The 22,059-nt window shown below is 38.4% G+C and overlaps 1 protein-coding gene across 1 annotated transcript in view; it reads left to right on the plus strand.

Annotated features, from left to right (window-relative positions):
* The window catches only part of ANKRD55 (ankyrin repeat domain 55), a 46,121-nt gene that overhangs the window by 20,783 nt on the left and 3,279 nt on the right, over window positions 1–22,059 (plus strand). Inside the window, exons 7-10 of the mRNA XM_041470792.1 lie at window positions 9,575–9,759; window positions 11,398–11,565; window positions 13,384–14,048; window positions 19,541–19,642. Coding sequence (XP_041326726.1) covers window positions 9,575–9,759; window positions 11,398–11,565; window positions 13,384–14,048; window positions 19,541–19,642 — 1,120 coding nt within the window. The remainder of the gene's footprint in view (window positions 1–9,574; window positions 9,760–11,397; window positions 11,566–13,383; window positions 14,049–19,540; window positions 19,643–22,059) is intronic.

Here is a 22,059-nt window from a genome sequence, read left to right on the forward strand (position 1 = left end):
ATCTCCTGCCATTCAAGTTCACATCTTAAGTGCAAATGTATCAGTGTCAAAAACACAGATCATTACTGTTTGGTGTGAGAGTATCTCATGCCACATTTTTTTACGCATGCAGAATTTCTATGTGCTGGTACAGACAGGCCTATTAAAAGTGCCTCAGGAGGTATTTCTCTCCTTTCACTTCAGCCAGCATTAATTACTGTAGTGAAAAGGAAACACACCTTTGAAATACAAAACTGTTAATTGATACATGGACAAAGGGTAAAGCTATTCTAACAATTCTACATAACAGTGTTATTGAAATCCTGGTAAAATATAATATATACCATACAGCATGCACTGTGATGCTACACAGTTCTGTACTCTAACAGTATTAGTAGTACCTTGGAAACAGCCTGGGAAGATTTGGAATCTTGCCAGTTGTCATCATTTTTACCAGAATTTTCTTTGTCTCATTCTCAAAGTCTCTGGCTCCCAAAGTCATGTGATTATGTGAAAATATCAGCTTTCCACTAAAGGATAAACAAAAAAAAACAGATTTTTTTTTTTAAATGAAGAAATACAAAGGAATAAAAAGAATGTAACTAGAAAGAAGCTATTAAAAATAACAATCTGCCATGGAGAGATGTGCTTATGATTTTTTTATAGGCTGATTTGGAGTGCAAAGTTTTAAAAAATGAGAAGCCAGTGTATTTTTCCACAGCAGCAATGCAGTTGTTTCATTCCTCTGTTTCCAGAGAAGAGAGTGAAATACCTGTATATATAAAACCCACTGTAAAAGAAATGCATAAGTAAGTATTAATTTGTGTTTGGCTGACATTGCAGTTTCTCTGTAATTGTTTGGAAGGTGAAAGCACACTTAAATGCCAGGATCTCTAGGAAAGAATGTCTCTGTTGCTGCAGGACATCTCAAGGACACAGCTGGCTATCCAGCCAGAGCAGAGGAGGGGGCCAGTGGTGGCTCAGAATCTCTCCCAAGGCATCACTTCTCTCCTTCTCTCTGCCCAGCACCCCATTTTTTCATGTGGGCTACATACAGTGTAAGACTTCATAGACACTTCCAAAGACAACTTAAAATCCAGTGAGTGTTTCTCTACTGCAGATATGTCAGTTGTTGGACTGACCAGAAAAGGTGCATTTGCTGGGCATGGTTCACTGTCCAGTTGGTTTCAGGCAGATTTCTTTCCCTGCAAAGTTGTACTTCATTTCTCCTTGTTTCATGCAGTTTTCTAAAGATGGCTTGAAAGGAAGAATAGTGATTTCCTTTTTTATGTCACTAAGCTTTAAAGACAATTTTGACTGTTAACAAACAAGTCGAAAAGATATTAAATTTTCATTTTTTTAAAATGTACACTTTTAAAATCACTTTCTTTTGTAAATACTGTCATTCCAGCAATGGTACAACTCTTGCTTGGGGAGCCTGGAACATTAAATAGCAGCAGGGATCTACAGAGTGAGCTGTCAAGTTGCAAAACAAGATAGAAGAAAATTTGCAAATAATTTTGAGTAAGAAATAAACTTGCTTTAATGCCAGCAGAAGCTTTTTCCATAAAGTGCCCTAAATATTTGTGACACTGTCTGCAACAGTGAATTAAATGTGCTTAAGTCTTGGCTCTGGCACTGAGGCAAACTATCATGGGACAACCTGTGTCCCTACTGCTATACTCTCTTATCCAAACAGGATGATCATACACAGACCACCTACTGGGAATGATCTGGCACCCATATAAGCTCCAGGAACTGGTAGGGAAAATACTAGTTTGACCCAGGCCTAAACCATGCCAGGGAGGATTTTAAGAATTATTTGGTACAGACAACTAAATTCCAGTGCTGAAGGATGTTCCTGAGTGCTACTTCATTTTTTTGTGTAGCTGCAACTATTTCTTCATCTAAGTTGTCACAGAATAAGCTGAGTTGGAAGAGACTCACAAGGATCATTGAGTCCAGCTCCTAGCCCTGCACAGGTCACCCCAAGAGTCACATCATGTGCCTGAGAGCATTGTCCTTGAACTCTGTATGGTTGATGATTGCCTCCTATCTCTCTAATTTTAATCAAGGTCTTTCTGCAGGGTGTCCCTGCCCTGGAGGTTGTCAGCAGCTCCTCCCAGTTTTGTATCATCTGCAAACTTGCAGTATTGATAGAAAAAACTCACCAGTACAGCCAGATGATCAGAAAAACTCTTACTGAAATAATAAACAGTTAGCCCTTCAAGTGTGAACATGTCATAGACAATTTAATTGTTCATGCCAATCAAATGTTTGAGGTAATCAATTGCAGAATTCCCACTGAGCTTAGCAGGAATTTGTCTTGGGCAAATCCTGTAGGTAAGTACAGAATAATTGCCAGACCTCTTCCCAGTGCAGTCTATGTGTAACTGCACAGTGGATGCCAGAATATGAGTAATGTATGTGCAACACACTTCTTGCGTATCTATTCTTGCCCTGATCTCCTGTGCCTGACAAAAGGCACTTGAAGACAAATGCTTCAATTTCTCTGATAGAATAAATCCTTATTCTTCTGCAGATTTTAAAAATTACCTCTTTTCCAAAGCATGTAAACAGCTCATTTGGAGAAATCAGTCCTTACAACAATGCAATAGCATGGGAAAGTTGCCAAGTGATTTTAGTCATAGTCATAGTCATTTACACAATAAATCATACGCCCTTAGACTCCAAGGGAAAATAAATTCTCAAAGAGACTTGGCCAGTGTTTCATGCAGTGTTTTGTTTGAGCAAAGAGAGGGTTAGAGAAGCAGGGACATATGATAGCGAAAATCATGCTTCCATGACTGCCTTTGTAATTTGGTACCTTTTTCCAAAACAAATTAAGGCTGCTAAAAGGAAAAATATTTTAAAAATATCATGTGCCCTAGCTGTACCAGAAGCAGCAATGCTCTGAGGACCACAGGACAAACTTTCCTCTACAACAACACATTCTCTTTCCCACAGTACCACAAAGTCAAGCCAAGCTGGGTCGCTCTGACTCTGCAGAGATGCTCTCTCAGTGGGTGTGTAAAGCTGCAGCACTTGAGTTAGGAGAAGACGAATGAGCTTCTCTCTGAGCTGACTGAGTCTCACCAATATATCTACAGTGGCGTCAGAGGAGTTGTTGTTAATTTGTATTGGTTTGCCGTCAGAAACACACCCTGTGAAGTGCCTGGGCTGCATTCAGAGAATCTCTGGCACAGTTTCCCGGGCAGGAGGAAAGATGAAGATGGTATTATGACTTGCTTCTTTCCTCATCACGGAGACCAGTTTTCCATGTCCTGTAAGGGTAGAGAAGCCACAGGGTGCTCTGAATTTTTGCTCACTTCTCCACTGCCAAGTTCAGCCATCTAGCAGCCAGGAAATGACAGCAGTCAAGGTAGAGTGAAGGTGTTTCCATTCCTTAGCTTTGTCTAGTCTTGGGTGCAGAAGGCGGTGGTGCTGGCAGTCCTTGATACATGGGGGAAAGCACCAATGTGTGCAAAACTCTTCAGCAAGACAAACTGCCAATATAAGGACATTTCCCACTGCACTGTTTGCTGCAGACCAAAAGCAGCATTATACCTCTGGTTTTGAGTCTGGCATTCTCCATCCTTAAAACAGCAGACATTGCACCCACCACAAGACAGATTTCTGATACTGCCTTAATATCTGATTCCAGCCTGACTTATCCTCACAGCTGATGCAACATTTGTCTTGCTCTGAGTCTAGAATGAAGTTCTAAATCATATTCCAGTAAAAGTAATGGTGTGATGCATTGCTCCAGTGCTCTGCCTGTGAATATGAGGAAAATGGCACTTCAGTGAAATTAATCACATGAGGGAAAAGAATGTATTGGAAGAACAGCTGAGTTTTGCCAGTATAACTGTAACTAAGTTTCTTCCTAAGTTTCTTCCAGAATAGCCTTGAGTTAAAAATCAAGTATTTTCAAGATCCAGTCAAGAGATCCATAATAATGGAAATTTTATTATATTCTAAAAAATGTGGAATGTCTTCTGCTTTTGGTAAATACTGAATTTCAGAATGAAGAAAAAGGTTAAAAAGTTATTTGAAGGGAAAGATGTATTTAGCAACACAATAGTTTCATCTGGGGTTATAAAGTAAAAAGTCCACAGACAAGTTACTTGTTAAAATTTTGCTATGAGTTGCCCAAAAATAGCTCATGTTTCTTTATTTCAGCACAGGAGAAAAAAATTTTTGTTTTGTTTGCTGGTTTATTTTCTAATGGTCCTGCTGGTGTTACATTTGATTTCAGATTAAAGTATTCTATGCATGTCTATTTGTGAAGGATAAGAGGAAAGACAAAAGGGCTTGGATTCTCTAACATAAAACTCTAACAACACCCAGTGATACACATAGATGGTTTCCAGGAGGAAGCTGGAATTACTTATGTAAATGAAATTCATTTTGCTTTTTTTATAAGTGAGTTACCTCCCAGAATAGTGCAATGGTGGTAGTATTTGTTGCTGCAGAAAGGAGTGAAATAATGCTTAAAATCTCAAGCCACTCAGGGGTGGCTTTAGGTTCATAATTGAGAAATCAAAAAATGACAGAATGAAAAAGAGGAAAACACAGCCTGACCTAAAGTTCAATGCTAATGATAAGAAGCAACATCAAGAGCTTCTAGTGGGGACTTTCCACCTGGCAAAGATGGCTATAAATGTGGGAAGGCTTTAAGCTGCATGCTAATACAAACAGATAGAAAATATAGGAGAACTAATACAACCTAACCACATAATCTCCAGAGGCATTTACTTGGAAAAAAAGTATTTTATCTGGGTTTCATGAGACCAATTAAGTGGTCCATAGCTTGTTCCTCTACCCATCCCACCTCTCCATTACTGATAGAAAGCTTAGCAGACTCCTTTCATATGACTCCTCTTTGACACCCCATTATCTAGTTTACTAGAATACTTGGAAGAGGGGGAAAAAATAGCCATCTACACAGTGCAATATAAACAAAAACCAAACATCTCAGAGTTTGTGACTGAAGACCTGGCAGAATAAAATGCAATGATATGGTAAAATATTATGTAAGGGACAAGAAACTTTCTAAATAAAATTATTTTTCTGCTTATCAGTTGGACATAGAAAGGGCTGAAGTATAAGAACCATTGCTGTAGTAACAATGAGGATAAATTGCGTAGACATAGTTGAAAGAAGTGCCAACACTAGAAAAGTGTCCCAGAGGTTCAGGATTCTCTCCATGGTACTTGATTAGATGGATGCTTCCTGAGTAATTACTTTGTTATTTGGAAAGCACTGAGAGATGCAAGTCTCAGAAGTCTGACTTTCATTAACAAACATATAGAAACCGTAGTTGTAATCAAGTGTCAGAGCTAAATATCTGTTAGTGATTTGGCTGTTGGCCACTGTCTGGAGATGATACAAATCTCAGACAAAAATTTGCATAAAGCACAGAGTTTTTCTTACAGGGGCTCATGGATCCAGGCTTTAGGACATTTCTTCTTCATAAATGTCCTGGTTTGGGATGAGTAAAGTCACTCTAGAACAATAAAGTATGTTTAATTGAGATAAGGAATCTAAGGAAGAAATTTTCACTGAGGAGAATCAATAGTGGGTGGAAGCAGATAAAAGTGTAAGATGGGACAAAAGTGTAACAAAACCTGGGGGAGGGGCAGGGAAGGGGTGGGGAGAAGTCCTGCAAAACTATTTAGAAACACATAGCAAAAATGACTGATAATCTCTGAGAACATTTGAATCTGTGCTGTAAAGAATTTGAATACAAAAAGGGAAGATGAAATTTAGTGATGCGTACAGTAAGGTTACAAAAACACATAATGTTCGTATGGTAAATTTACCAGAGAACATCCTGGTCTAACAATAGTACTGTGGTAAATTTACCACAGGAACACTGTATTTTTGGTGACCACAGCTCAAAGCTGTCAATCTCAGAATAAGGGCACTGTAAGCATTTTAGGAGAATTTTGAGTGCAGTTTCAAAGAGACAAGAGGAATTTAAAGATAAGAAGGCATTCCTAAGAAGATAGAACTGGAAAGCCACTGAGCAGTCACCCAGAAATCTTGTACAGCAGAAGGTTCAAATATTAGGAAATATTCTTTGATTACTTAGAAAATTGAAGTAACAATTTGATTGAATTGTTGAAATGAGGCAGAATTTTCATAGCCATCTTCAAAGCAATTACTGTTTCCTCAGATAAGAAGCTTCTATACCTAATAAGGTATAGTATGTTTGAATGTCAATTAATAAGTTTGATCCCATGTAATAAAACACAAAAACTCTGAAAAAGTGACAAGATAAAGTTCATCACATGGCACAGAAGCCTTGCTAAGCATGTAGCAAATGCAGTGGTCATTAAAAGGCTAATTCTTTGTTTCTTTCTCATTTGAGCAGTACATACAAGTTTAATCACATTGAATAACATCAATAGCACAATTTTTATAAGCACAACCTGCTATAATAGACACAGAATTCTGTCCAAGATGTCCCACAGGGGAAGAAGAAGGAGTGATGCCATCAAAATCAACCAGAGACTTGTATCACACATCATATATTCTCTATCAGCCACATTTAAGACAGTTCAAATAATGTTTGGAGGCGAATCTCTCATAGACTGTCCAACCAGGGACGTATCATAAGAATGTTTTTATTTGTTCCATAATGAGGTGTCGAAACACAGAAAACACATATAACCCACAGTAAAAATCAAATTACAGGGACACCAAGTACTTCATGGGTGAGGATGAAATTCAGAATTATTTTGAGAAATTGTAGGAATTAACTGAAGTTAATAAAATAACACTGTGTACAGAATTGTGAAAAAAATAAAGGTTTTTTTGCAAAATTAAGAGTAATAGACTAACAGATTACAAAAGTGAGAAGCAGTTTAAGTTATGGTGTTGATATAAATCAAACAAACATAATTCTGGGACATACTAACAGAAGTATGGTACATGTGGGCTACAGGAAGTCATTTTCAGTGTCAGGAGAGAAGCCTCTGCTGGATAATTGTGTTGTTTGGAGTGCCATGGTTGAAAAAAACTGTAGACAAACTGGAAACAAGCGAAAAGCAAGCACCAAGTATAAGTGCATTGGAAAACATGACATGCACAGGGAGGTTGAAATTATTTGTTTAGTCTAGAAGGCAGAAGATTGGTGGGAGACAGAACAGTCTGTAAAAGTATAAAATGCCAGTCAGAACAGTGGGAAATTTCTTATGTGAATGCTAAGAGTTGTGCAAGAACATGGAGGCACTGAAACTGCAGCTGCAGGGTGTGAAATTTGCACTTAGCAAGACAGTGTAAAACTGGAATAATAGTAGAGTCACTAGAACATGAATACAGAAGCAGTAAGGTACTAATGTAAATTATATTTTGTATCAAAACTGACTTAGAACAGGATGATAACAGAGAGATATTTATTGTGGTGGTACTAGAAGTATGTAATAGACTTCTAGATTTAGTTAGCCCTGAATGTGACTAGAGATTTCACTGATGCTAATGATGAAAATGTGTAACTGGTATTATTATACCAGTATGGAGGATATTGGTATCTGGCATAGGGACTGGACAATAAAAACAACAGTTATTCATAGGACCTCAGTATTTCTGAACATGAGGATCAACACTCCTCTTTTCATCAGATATTCAGACAACTATAACTTAATAACAATTCCAACATGGTTAATCAGGATGTTACAAAATGCTGGCCATAGAAAATAAGCTTGGATTACATGATCAAGATTAGACTCTAAGTTAAACAAAGTATATGTGAAACAAAACTCCTGATTGCAGTGGGACATGTTTTGATAAATTAAGGAAATTCTCAGCTGGATTGAAGAGTTGTGAGATCAGAATGTTCCAGGGACCTGGAATGTATTCTCTCAATGGTGCAAAATGGCAGGAAGCTGAATGCCAGGAGCAGAGATGAAAAGTGTACAGTAGAGGCTTGAGATAATAGATGTCTACCCATCTTTAAAAGATAAATTTAGAATAAATAGCTATCTTACAAAATAAGATACAAAAGTACAGAGAAGCAAAAGAAATTGTGTCTTAAAATCCAGAAAACAAGAGTATGATTAAATGTTGAATAGAGGCTGGAAGGAAATTACTTTCAGGGATAAGACTTGATAATACTCTTGTTTAATATTTTCATAATAACTTGACACATAATACAGGAGCTTTCTGATAAAATCTGCCAATAATAAAAAACTGAAAGACAATAGCACAAAGGAATGGGGATATCATACAGGGATATGGATCACCTTTAGATCTTGAGCAATAAAAATGAGACAAAATTGAATAGGATAAAATGTATAAGTCAGGCACTTTGGTGCTAGTAACAGAAGGTCCTCCCCAAAACGAGAAACTCTATGCTTGGAAAAAAACTAAGGAAGTACTGAGGTGTAAAGGGTCATTCCAAAATCACTAGGAGCTTCTAATGGGACACAGCTGTGAATGAGGCAAATGCTGTTCTATGACATACCAAAAGAGGTATTTCTAACACAAATAAGGAAGAGCAGTGTCACTGTATAAGATCTGGCAAAAACATCTTTGCATGACTAGTACAATTTTAATCATTCCCCTTCAAGGAAACACAACTAAAACACAATAGGAAATGGGTTACTAGGTTAATGAGAGAAACAGAAAGCATATTTTAAAAAAAATAAACTTAAAAGACCATGATTGGTTAGAGCAGCAGGAGAACAATTCAAAAGAGATGTGATGATTGCCTATAAATACATCTGAAGAACAAGTACCAGTAAGAGGAAAGGAGTATTTAATCCAAATAATAATACTGGAACAGAAACAAAAGAATATAATCAGCCCTGAGTGTGAATAGAATTTAGAGATACAAATCATAAAAACAAAGAAGTTCTTGAACTGTGTTCCTTTGAGAGTAATGGGGGCAAAAGGAACCTAATTGCCTTTAATGGACAAAGTAAGCTTATGAAAGGAATGATGTAACATAGCTTCAAGTGATTGCAGGGATTGAATTTGATGGTACAGAAAGACCTCTGCAACCTTGTGTTTCTGTTGTTATAAAAAAGTAATGAATTCTTTTGCTCTGTTTCTACTAAGGTAGGATATAAAATGTTCCATTTCATTTGCAAGTTAGAGAACAATGTCAACTTTCTATTAAGACACCAGACAATGGAGCAAACTAGCTAAGAAAGTTTTCAAGAAGCACTTGAACAAATATTTGACATGGCTTTTCTAAGTGTACTGAGACAGACTTAGAGATATGGGTTGCTTTTCTGAGGTTCTTTTCAGGCCTACATTTCTGTTGGAAAATATAAGCTTGTGTTTCTGGACTCTGGCTTAGCAAAACAGCAAAAACCACAAGTAATTTCTATTAAGTAATTTACACTCTACCACTTCTGGAGATATTTGCAGTGGTTCATTATTTATTATTTATCTCATGTTCAGAGTGTTTTAGAAAATTCATAAAGTAAGCACAATTCCCAGCTGGAGATGGAAGATTGTGGCTTTCATATCTGGAGATTCTGGTATACACACAGAAGAATACTATTACTGTATTTAGCAGAGAAGGTGCAGCCTGGTGTGAGCCCCATTGTAAAACACTTTCCTTCTCTGAACTTCCTTCCAGAGTGGCAACAGGATTCTGTGTTCCATCATTCTGGACCACTGGCAGGGACCATCAATAATAAATTATGATGATGAGGATGGCAAAACATGCATGCACATTGCTGCTGCTGCGGGCTACAGTGATATCATCAGTGAGCTGGCTAAAGTCCCGAAGTGCAACCTGCAGGCCCTTGATGTGGATGACAGGTAACCATGGAAACTCTGAAGTTGCTGCTCCCTTTCTGATAACCTGAGACCAGCTCTGTCTACTATGTAATCATGTTTCTGTTTCACAGGCCGTGGCCTAGTAATGCTGTGCTTGCTCAGAAACACTGCAATCCAGTCCAGTTCGCATATATTGTACTTAGTATGATAACTGACTAGAAAGAATGATATTTAGCTTTCTGTTTGTGCTAGAAAAAGAGAATATTTGTGTAAGGACTTTGCCACGACTCACCTAAGTTTCTTTCAATCAAAAGTGAACATTCTTTTTAAAACAATACAACAGGATCCTGCAACTTGAAGCTAGGATCTTGCTGTTATTTTTGTTTAAGAAATGGCAGTATTCTCTTGTTGTATTTAAGGTGAAAATACCATGCTCCTGTAGGATCAGAAGACCCTCACCTTCCATTCTGAAAAGACCTGTGATTAAGTCTCTATTTCATGTACAGAAAAGTCATCTTTCCTCTTTTTCACCCCACACCTACCTTCCTTGGAACTTTGCCCATAAATTTATTTAATGCAAAGAGAACCAGCTGGCTGTTCACATTGATTATTCTGCTCAGTGCAGCAAAAGCCAAGGTTTTCTTGGCTTAGGCCTTTAGGTACTTAAAATAATATCATTCTTCATGGAAAAGTGCAATAAAATGGAACAGAAATAAAATGAACAGGGTTCTGGAGCAGTTTCTAAACATCATTAAAATGTAGTTGAGCAGGCTGTGTTTCTGTGGAAAGAAGAGCAAAGAAAGGAGATTGCCTACACTTCAAAGTTCATTAAGACATGGCCACCTATTCCACGTGCTCAGATATTTCCACAGAATATATTATACTTGGAGAGGGAAAAGGTAAGCTTTTGTCTACAAACACATCTATAAGATTTTCATTCTATTGTGTTTCTGATTACACCCAATCTAAAATCACTGGGACTGAAAAGGAATAGAATGAAAAATGTCAATTGTTTTTTGTTTTTTTTTTTTTTTTTTTATTATTAAGTACTTCTTTTGCGGTGCTGTCTGTGCTTTCAGCTTTTTCACAAGAGCAATTTGGAAACTGGACAAAAGTTTCTAAATACAAGACGCAAATTTTATGCCAAGAACAAAATCAGTTTGATTCTCCTGCAGAGATTCAAAACAGTTATATGTGCTCTGGTCTGTGACTATCACAGAACTCAGAAACTGGCAAGTAGCAGTCTGGTAGATGTGTTCAGTCCTTGTAATTCATCTGGGAGAGGCTTTTCTTATTACCTTCATGGAGAGTCCTCTGCCAACCATGGCTAATTGTGGTTGGTGTAAAGATGAGAAGAGTTTGTCCCTATGCAGTGGACACTGTGAAGGTTTTTTTCAAATTCTACTCTGAAAACTTCAGTCACTTTTCCTGCTCTACAATTCCATCTGTGGAAGAGATGCTATTATATTGTGTGTAGGCATTCTGCAGCCCCATATCTTCTTTATCTGCAGCTAAATAAATGCAGTTACAACAGTGTGGAATAAGTTGGCTGGAGAATTTCTTAAAATGTGTATTACTAATCTGGACAAGTAGCATATCCTGTGCACACCTGACTATGTCATTAATAGCTTTGATTGTAAATCTATTCATCTATTTTAATGATATCCCCCTTTCCTGTAGGACTCCTTTGCACTGGGCTGCAGCAGCAGGGAAAGCTGACTGTGTGCAGACACTGCTAGAACTGGGGATAGACAGCAGCCCTCGAGACATCAATGAAAACACTCCTCTGACATACGCAATATACTGTGGGCACACGGCATGCATTAAGCTGCTGACTCAGGAGAGCAGGTAAAGTTCATGTCTTGTTCACATGTTGCTGCTGACTAGAAAACAAATTTATTGGTTTTTGAATGCTCCTGAAGAGTTTGGACCCTCAGTGGTGTGTCCTTGATCCACAGGCAATACTCATTTCATTTTCCACCAACGTTGCAACATTACAATCAGTTCTCTTTACAAAGACTCTTCACTGAGGTTGAATACTACTTTACCAAGCAGCAGAGGGCTATGAAGAAGATGTGTGTATAATTCTTGCTCAGTCACCTTCATGTAGAAAACTTGTATAACAGAATAATTTCAATCCTCAGATATATGTAACTTCCACTTCTTTGAAATCTCTGTGCACTGTTCCTCATATAATCAGACAGACACATAGACTGAGCACAAAAGCAGCTTTGATGGAAAATAAAATAAATCTCAAGTTGTCATCCTCAGAGTAAGGGTTTGGTAGGATTATCCTAGCCTTCTTTAGTTCTCTACCTTGATACGTTTTTTTATTCTGAGTTCTTGTCTGTTAAAAAGTGTAACAAAAGACTTACTGGTTACAGCCTTCCTTTCTTTGTGTTCTTTTTCAAATAGCTGTTATCTAATTAGTTTCCGTTCTTCTACTTCAAGTATGCACTTACATTTATCTCCCCATTTCTTTGTGCTTTCCTCTCATTTCCAGTCAGAAGTTAGTATTGTGTGTGACACAGGTAATATTACCTCTGCCCTTTCTCCTGCACTCTGTCTACTAGAGAAGGTCAGAGATTAGCCAAAATTTCATCTCCAAACCTCTACAGCAATACTGATACCATTTTCATTTTTTTCTTTTTGTCTTTTACATGTTCTCTGTATTCTTTGGTCATATATTTGTAGCTCTGTAGCCTATTGTACTAGTGGCTAGTTTTCCCAGTAATTTTCCGTGGCCTTTCCCTAGGCAGAAAGACAAAACAAATTCCAGAGCTCCAAATCCCAGGAGGGACAAGGCCCCATGCTGTCTTGGTTCTTCCTGGCTACCAAGGTTGAGAACTCTTTCAGATACATTCTCATGGACAAAGTACACCTATTACCAAGGGAGGGACTCCAGAGAAGGGGCTTGAGCCGTGAGGGAATTCCATCACCACCTGTCTTCCTAATTGGTGCTTTTTATCAATTACGCTAATTTCCTAAGGCCTCTAAAAATGTACTCTCCCTTGTGGCGGTGGGCTTTTTTCTTTCCATAACTGCCCCGAAGGCCTTCAATAAAGATCCACTTTTATATCACCTCCCTTACTAAAAATAATCTTGAGTTTCATTTCTAGTTTGGAAAAGGCAACAACACCAGTGTAGGTAATTATCTTTATCTGAAACTGTGCTGGACCTCATTAGCAGAAGCAAGGCAAGGGCTGGAAGGGAAAGGGCAAATGGGAAAGAGGAAAAAAGGCAAGGGGAAAGGGACAGTAGGAATAGTGAACTAGTGCTTTTTTTTACAGTGTTTGCAATAACCAGAAATACCTTTTTCCAAGTATGACATAATACAAATACCTGATTTAAAAGATCACAGCACATTCTTCTCATTATCATTAGATCTTCACATCTGGTAGATACTGAAGCCACAAAAATGTGGTTTTTTTCTCAGATAGCTATGCTAAGTTGCATTAAGATGATTGTAAGGCAATTCACCTATAAGAAAGAGTGAATTAACACAGTAGCATTTTCAGTCTATTAATTACAAATTTGGAATCCTAATTATCTTGAACCCCCTATGCAAATGTATCTGGACAGAATATTGCTTCATTAATGGTAACACGGTTGGTATTTTCTCATTGTTTGGTAATATTGACATTAGATTTTGTTTTGTATTTCCAGTAGATCTGAGTCAGTTCATCAGTTTCACTCCCAGAACAACAGACTTACAAAGAAAGAAGGACGATTCAGTATGCTGAACCAGATCTTCTCTTGCAAAAAGAAGAAAGATGATCAGAAAACCAGCCAGAAGGAGAGGAGCAGGGATCAATATCCTGGAGAAGAGACCTCAGAAGTAGATGATATCATCACCCGTTTTGATTGCATTATGAATAAAAATTGCAAAGACATTCCAGATGAGTGTAAGACCACCCCTGACTTTAAAAGAAAGAGCACAGACACTAAGTACCTCACAGCAGAAAAGAAGAAATCAGTATGTCAGGGACTCCCACCCATCACCACCCAGAGCTTCCCCCCAATTACTGGAGGCAATTCCTTCCTAACTGCTTCCCAGAGCAAAATGTCAAGGTTCTCCTCCAGCTCCAGTACCCACCATTTTCCACACAAATCTCAAAAGTGTAGGAGTGAGCACAACTTGCTGGACAACACAGACAGCTGCCAGGCTTTGCTGGATGATCCCTGGAACACAGATTCTAACCAAAGGCTCTCTTACAAAGTCTGTACTAGGACTTCTTCAGACAAACTGATGAATGGCTTGAACTCTGATAGATCTCACCATGTGCTTTTGTGCCCTCCCTGCCTTCCCTCACTTCCCAGTTCTCCATCAGGTAATTTTTTTCTTCTCTATATCCTAAATCCTATATCTACTGATGTGGCTGAGTCAGAAAAAAAGTAAGGACCAATAACATTTCTATTCTTTTAATTTTTTTTCAGTTTCTCCTTTTCTCCTATGGCCATCACAGATAGCATGTAGGTGGGACATCAGTTGAAAGCTGAAGAGAAATAGGAGAAATTGGAGATTTAAGTAGGTCTGATGAACAAGCAAAAATGCAGGTATCTAGGAAGTATATAAGGCACCTGAGCAATAAGTGCCTCCAGGTAATATGTATGTGCTTGGTGAATTGCACATTGTCACCCACTGCCACACCTGCTGCCTTGTGTCCACATCTAGTCCTGGATGTAGAGGTGGCAAGGAATGGTTTTGCCCTCAAATCTGTAACTGTGCTGAGAGCTGCTTCTGGATCCAGCCAGGTCCAGTGCCATGCTGGACAGCTTTATGCCATGCCACTTTACCTGTAGAGTTATATTCTGACTGCAGGCTGCAGAGGCACCCCTTCCCACCCTGAATACCACCCTGAGTGCCAGCTCTTTGGTCTGATGTGCTGTTCTTATAGTTTCTCCAAAGCTGAATTCAGGTTGCTAAATTTACAGAGGTGGGACAAACGCTTTTATGCTGTGGTCTGGAAATTGCAATGCAACAGTAATGAAGCAGAGCATTAGAAATCTAAGGTGAACTTGATACTAGAGTTTGGCTGGATTTGGGATCTGGTATTTTGTTTGACTCATGTCCATGTTTAAATGAATCTGCCTGGCTGGCCTGTATTATGGAGTTTACTTTAACATACCAGTGTCTCCAAATTCATCTCCTTTGGGGTTAGTCCCATGCCAAAATTAAACACATCTAGCATACCTTCCAACCACTGCAATATCTAACTGAAAATGGAGCAAGCAAAAGCAAACCCCAGACTTTCCAGTATATCATTAAAAGGAGTAAAAATTTTACAGTAGGTTAATCTACACTTACCCCAAGAGACATGAGCCATTACCCTTCAGTGGAAAGAGGAGTGACCAGAAGCCCTAAGAAGACCCCTCAGTTAGCTGCATGATAGTGCAAACTCTTCTGAAATCTAAGTGAAGAGAACTACAAAAAAGCAAATCTTTGCACACATCTGACAACTAGAGCAGAGACAGCAATTTCAGAATGATGTGCCATTATACATAAATTGTGAAAATAAAGGCTGGAAATAGCTTTTTGTTGTAAAAAGGAACTACTTTAAAAGTGCCAGTTCCTGAATGCCAGGCCACATTCCTGAAAACTTAATAAAACTTCTCCAGAGGTGTCACTGCTTTCTTACTATGCACTCTTCAGCTGCTCATTCAACCATACGAGCCCCAGACTCCACATGCCCAGCAATGATTGCTTCTGCACGACTCCTTCTACACTAAATTCTTCAAGGTTCAGCTCACATGTGGAACACAAGAATACCTGCAGGGCTACTTTATAACCCCACTGTAATAGGGCACAGTGAGGCTAAGATATTTGAGATCATTGAACTTGACAGCAGTAGCAGGAATGAGCTCAAGCTGGATAAACCAAACTGGAGGACAGCTATTTCTGGGAAAATTTCCTGATGGAATTTGCTAGACTGTTTATTAATAGTCCATTTGATGTGGAAGTAACTACCATGTTATTTAAAATGTGATTTTAGATTTTTCTTAATATTGTAGTATACTACATTGCTAAGAAAATGGCTAAATGGCTAATGTCTGCTCTGGACAGAAGGATAGGTGTTTTTCCTAGAAAAAAATGTTTCTGTGGAAATCCTATGACAAAAATCTAGTTGTTATAATGGGAGCCATCTTTGCATGCCCAAAGGGAAGGTAAATAATCTGACAGTCTGTTATCTCCCTCAGAAAATAAAAAAGCCTGATTCTTATTTAAGTCCAGTTTTTTTTGTACCAACTCCATTTTAACATTTATCATTTTCCAAGAATGGAACTATTCCTATAGCTGGCAAAAAGGACCTTCCTCTGAAACGTGAATTAAAATCCTCTAAGGGGGAAGAGAGTGTCTGACAGGAATGCATTGCACAACACAGATATTGTCTCACATTTCTTCGTGATAAAAAGATTTGCTTATCCCTCTTCATGCCTATGTGTGTGGTTTAAATCTGTCTGCCCCTGTAATTAAAGCCACCTGACTTTCTGTGAATTAGAACTGCATTTACTGTGTGAGCTCCAGGCCTTCCAGGTCTCCAGTGTGCTGTGCCTGCAGGACTTACAGGGATCAGAAGCAAAGTCTGGTTCCAGCTCAGCCAGCAAGGCTGTGCAGGCAGCCCTCTCTCTGAGGAAAAATATCTTTTGTTGGTTTTTCTTGGTTTTTGGCTGTTTTTTGGGATTTTTTGGAGTTTGGTTTTTTTTGTTTTTTGGGTTTTTGGTTTTTTGTTTTTTTTGTTTTGGTTTTGGTTTTGGTTTGGTTTGGGGGTGTTTGGGGGTTTTTTTTTGGTTGGTTTGTTTTTTGGTTTTTTGTGGGATATTTTGTTATTTGTTTGTTTGGGTTTTTTTAATTGATTTTTCTTTCTTTCTGCAGGAGACTTAGCTGAGGGGGGAAAAAACAACATCCTGTTTTTGAAGACACTGAAATGTTAATACTTCGTTTCTCAGTTCATGACTGGGGGGGACTACATGTAATTTCCTAATCACCGAGTATCTAGGCCAGGATTATGGGTATCAGTAATCTAAGAAAACTCAATTTTAAAATTATTTTCTCTGTTGACACAGAGTGTTGATTGTCTTGCATGACCATGTCTGTTGTCAAAGTCAAAGCTAATTTTTGTGCTCACTTGCTGCAAAGGCAGCTGGCACATATATGTGTCAAAGCCTTTGGAGGTTTTTGTTCTATTATCTGTGCTCCTGGGAATGAAAGATGAGTCAATTTACTAGCTGGGCATTAACACTCACACAAAGGGGAGAGGTTGCTGTGTGCAGCAGTGAGAATTACCTTACTACTGTGCCATTGGTTTCTCCCAGAATTACTGCTCTCCACTGAGTAGAGCAAAGGCAGTCTATACTAAAAACTGTTAAAATTCCATGAGAGTTTGCCACCCACAGTACTGAGCTAGCATCAAAAATCTGAAGCATTTACTTATGAGCTTTGCAATCATCTCTTTTTGCAAAATGTACTTCCATCTACATTCTACAGGGAAAAATAGTAGAAGTAGAGAATTCCAAGTGATGTGGATAACAGGAAGCCTGTCTCAAGTAATAAGACAGCTCTGAGACGCCTATCACCCACTTGTCTTTTGGGTTACTAAATTTCCGAATGTAAAATTATACTTTATTACAGGTTTTATTACACTACCTTCTGTTTGCTTGAATAGGTAATGTGAAAAATAGGCTATTATTAAGTTTATGAAGGTATAAGCAGTATGGTATAGTTCAACAGGAGACATTTTTTGGCTAGGAAAGCAGAGCAAAGCTGATCAGTGTGGCTGTCACTTTCTCAAATTTAAGAACCAATTTATTCTGAGACATTCATGATAACATTAACAACTTTTACACAAAATACACTACTATGTGGTCCACCTTCCTAAATGCAAGGAAAAATTAAAAAAAAATACAACCTCTAAAAAGACCCAAATGCAGTTCTGCATTTTATAAGAATGAAATTGCTTTCTTTCCATTTATTCAAAAATAACTGCAAACATAAATGTGCTCTTGAGGCGCAAAGATGATGTCTCAGAGAGAGAAAAACTATTTTTCCAGATGTTGTGAAACATAAAAAGGAAAAGTAGAGAAAACTTCCACTTGATGCCAAAACTTCTAACAAGGATTCTTTCCCAAGCATTCAAATCATCCTTGCAAACATGATTATGTTCTGTACCATTGTTTTGCTGACAGATATCCCATTTATGAAATGAACATATCTCTTGATAGCAATAACAACCTCCCATCATCAAAGCCATAATGATACATTCACAATAAGCCATTAGTGCTCAGCATAAGCATCACAGAAACCAATATAACTTGAATTGCTCTAATGAGAGCAACAAACAATTCTCTGCTATATTGGAATTGATACATTTAGTCCTTTGTGCAAAGCGGATGCAAGGTCTGTAGAAGAAATTTACCAACTAGACACTAGAGATGTGAAAGAGTAAAACACAGGAAAGCCAACCTGAAGTCTGTTTCTGTTAAGCAGAGCTCACCCTGAGATACAAGATCCTTCATGCTTTAGCTCAAACACATCAGCTTAACCACAGGATCCAGCAGACTGACCCAATGTCTCTCAACTGTTGTGGCTTTTAGACCAGAGCCTTGCTGCATGCTGAGCTGAAGGCTGCACTGTAACATGGTGGTTTGCCTGACACCACAGTAACTCCTTTCACACAGAATCTGTTTAGTCATCAACATAGTTACAGGAGCTGTGACAGCCTCTTCTGTGCACCTTTGGAAAACTTTTAGAAAACTATTTTTCTACAGCTTTATCTTGCACAGCCCAGCAACACATAGGTATTTTCAAGTACCAGCTGCAAAGCCACAAATGCAATTAATATAATTCCATCTCTTCTTCTTGCGTAGGATGTCCTGCTACATCCACCCTGTGTCTCCCCTTGTCTCTGTGTGCTGACAGAGCATATGCCTGCTCTTCAATGAGCTATGTTGCAAAGCCATGCTCATTGAGCAGCAGCTTGCCAAGACATCTCGTTACACAGCTCATCACAGATTTGGTGATAACAAGAAAAATTATTTGAGGGACTCAATCATCACAGAATAAGATCAGCTCAGGAAAAAGATCCAGTAAAAATGTTGACTTGGTGCTTGAGTTTCTGCTTTTTCCTGTATTAGACATGTCCTTTATGTGATGAAATGCATTACATCATCTAACATACTGTCTTTTTTAATAGTATTAACCTAAGTTAACTTTAATCTTAACCGTGACATGCCAGAATTAACTAATTAACCTTTCCTTTTCCAGTATATACTCTTCTTGGTGAAAATGATACTGCCATAAACATAGTTTAATAAGAATCAGTATAGCCTTGGTTGTGATGTGCTTTCATCTGCAACAAAACCCTCTCAAAGCTCATCTTTACTGCTTATAGCTTTCAATGTCCTTTTCCAACCAGCAGTTGAACTCTGTTTTTATTTTAATTCTTTAAAAGGCTGAGACCCTATCAGGACATTTTGCAAACCAAAGCTTCAATTTTGAAATCAAGTCATCTATTTGAATAATTTTACATATTTAGAGTCCAAAGATTCTTACAGAGACCGAGCTAATAAACTGTGCCCATTTTAAGACCTAAAGCAATATTATACAAGAGGAAACTATAAAGGTTGTGCTAAATCAATCAGTCCTTTTTATGACTGTAAAGTGAACTAAGCAACAGCTTCTTTTTTTTCAGTCAGTGGTTTCTTGTTACTACATATTTCTGAGAAATACGAAGTAAGTTTTCTTTTCTTTTCTAGAAGTCAGAAATGCACAGTGCACCACACTAGTTACAATTCTTTCCATAATAATTTTCTTTTTCTTTCACAGGTAGAAGTTTTCGACAGATGTCCATAGACCAACACAAAATGAAAAATGTTATTCCTGTACAGAGCAGCCTAGCTCCAATACCCAACCATAGTGCTCACAAAAGTAAGTACAGACAAGTGTCAGTTACTGTATCACATTGTGTGCCTCCATCACTAGCATCTGAAGGCTTGAGAGAGGTTTCATGTTTGTTTTTCACAGCATCACAGAATGGCTGAGGTAGGAAGACACCTTTGGAGACTGTCTGTCCATCCTCATGTCCACAGAGAAGTCACCTACAGCACATAGCTAGGATCACACTGGTTTTGTTTTAAATATCTCTGAGAATGGAGATTGAGACTACACACTTTCTCTGGGCCATCTCTTCCAGTGTTTGACTACCCTCAGAGGAAGTTTCTTAGTACTTATTTGTGGCCATTGATTCTTTTCCCTCCATAGGACTCCACTGAGAAGAGTCTGTCTCCTTCTCCATTACTCCCTACAATCAAACATTTATACATATTGACAAGATCCTTTGAGCTGCCTTCTCTTCTTGAGGCTGAACAGTCCCAGCACTGTCTCCCCTTTAAGGCTGACACTCCAACCCTTTAGTCATCTCCATTGCCCTCCATTGGATTTGTTTCAGTATGTCCCCCTCCCTCTGTGTACTGGGAGCCTCAGAACTGGACTCAGAACTCCAAATGTGTCTCACCCAAGCTGAGTAGAGGGGAAGAATCACCTGTCACAGTCTGCTGGAATGCTCTTCCTGGTGCAGCCCAGGACAGTTTGCTGTATTTCTGCATGAGCACATTGCTGGCTTGCACTCAGCTTGGGAAGCAGTGGTCCCAAAGAGCAGGAGAGCTTCACCCCACTCCCAGAGTCCCAGCAGAGTGTCAAGACTATGATTGTTCCAGGCTGAATCAAACCAGCAGCTGGAGTTTTCTTCATACACAGACATCAGCCCTACTCCCAGCAGTGTCCTAACCTCACATTCTTGTGCTCCACAAAGCACAAATCTCCCTTGTATACTGGATGAGGATTTGTAGTTTACTGACTGTCGTCCTGCAGATCAGCCAGGTCCAAAAGCATTAAGGCCTAAATTTAAGATTCCCTGCCACTTAGAATCTGAATATCAGAAGCAATTCTGCAGTGACAATTCTGCAATATTGCTAGAAATGAGGCAGAGGCAGCCTTACAGGGACCATCAGATTGGGTGGGGATATACAGAATCCTGCGCTGCTGCTATTTTCTACATGAAACAGGAAGAAGAAAAGGTGTTTGAATTACTGAGGTGGTATTCTCTATCTGCTCAGATGCTCAGAAGGAAGAAAATAATTTAATTGCTTTTGATTGCTTTTAAAACCCTAGGTCCAAGCTTTCTGGTTTTTAAGCTTTCTACTCATGTTCTCTGTGTCTTCCAGTTAAATCATAGTTGTAAGCAAAATCCTTAAAAAAATCTTTCATAATAATTTTTGTTCTTGCATTAATTCATAGAAGTGGTCAATAATTTAGTTATAGTCTCATGCCAAAAAAACTGGCAAATATTTGTAAAATGATTTACAAATATCAAGATACAATTGTCACAATTAAGAATCACGGTTTTATTAACTAACACAGCACATTTATCCAGGTGCCATTACTGCTTGAACATTAGTTCAAGCCAGTAACAGAAAAGCAAAATTATTTGCAAAATAGACTGTATTTCTTGTTAACACAAATGACATATTTGCTCCTGAAGCTTTCTAAATAACTGTTTCAAAGTCTCACCTCAGTATGAGAGATTTCACTCATCCTCCATCCAGCCCTAAAAGTATTGCCCTTTTGGACATAGCCTTTATCCAATTAAAGTGCTCCAGTTACAAAGACTTGAGTATAATTATTTGTGTTTTCTCTAGTATTTTTAATACACAAGATGTATGTTAAAAATACACTAAGGAAAAAAAAAAAAAACCAAAAAAAACCACTACCAAGAAGCAGGAACAATAAAATAAGAAAAAACTAGAATGAGAACTGAAACTACTCAGAGATAGAGAAAGAAGAAGTATCTCCCCCAAAAAAGGAAGGGCAATGAAAAAAGAAGGAAGAAATTATTAAATCTCTCAGTAAAAACATTTTTAAATACACATTAGAAAGAGGAAAATAGGAATGAAACATTAGCCTGGGAAGAGTACTTGAGTGATTTTAAACAATAAATTCTCACCCTTCAGATATTCCCAGGGCCAGAGATCCCTCCCATGACTTCTTGAGTAGCCTTAGCACAGACTGCATCTCCTATTCTGCATGCTGCGGCTTCATCCTCCACACACTCTTTCTATCTCATCACGCAACACTTCCAACAACCCCTGGAAAACAGGGGTCACACACTCCTCACAGAATGCCAGAATAATTTTTCAAACAAATATGGGGCTTCTAGAGAACTCTCTGCCGCTCTCACTTCTTCATGTAGTTAAGAAGGTCTGATGTTTCTGGAAACATCAGAGGAGACAACATGTGTCTGATGCACAAAAAGGTGACATAATTAATTGCTGGGAAAAAAACCACAA

Source organism: Pyrgilauda ruficollis, unplaced genomic scaffold (assembly GCF_017590135.1).
Source record: "Pyrgilauda ruficollis isolate IOZ18807 unplaced genomic scaffold, ASM1759013v1 scaffold25, whole genome shotgun sequence".
Classification (NCBI taxonomy): Eukaryota; Metazoa; Chordata; class Aves; order Passeriformes; family Passeridae; genus Pyrgilauda; species Pyrgilauda ruficollis.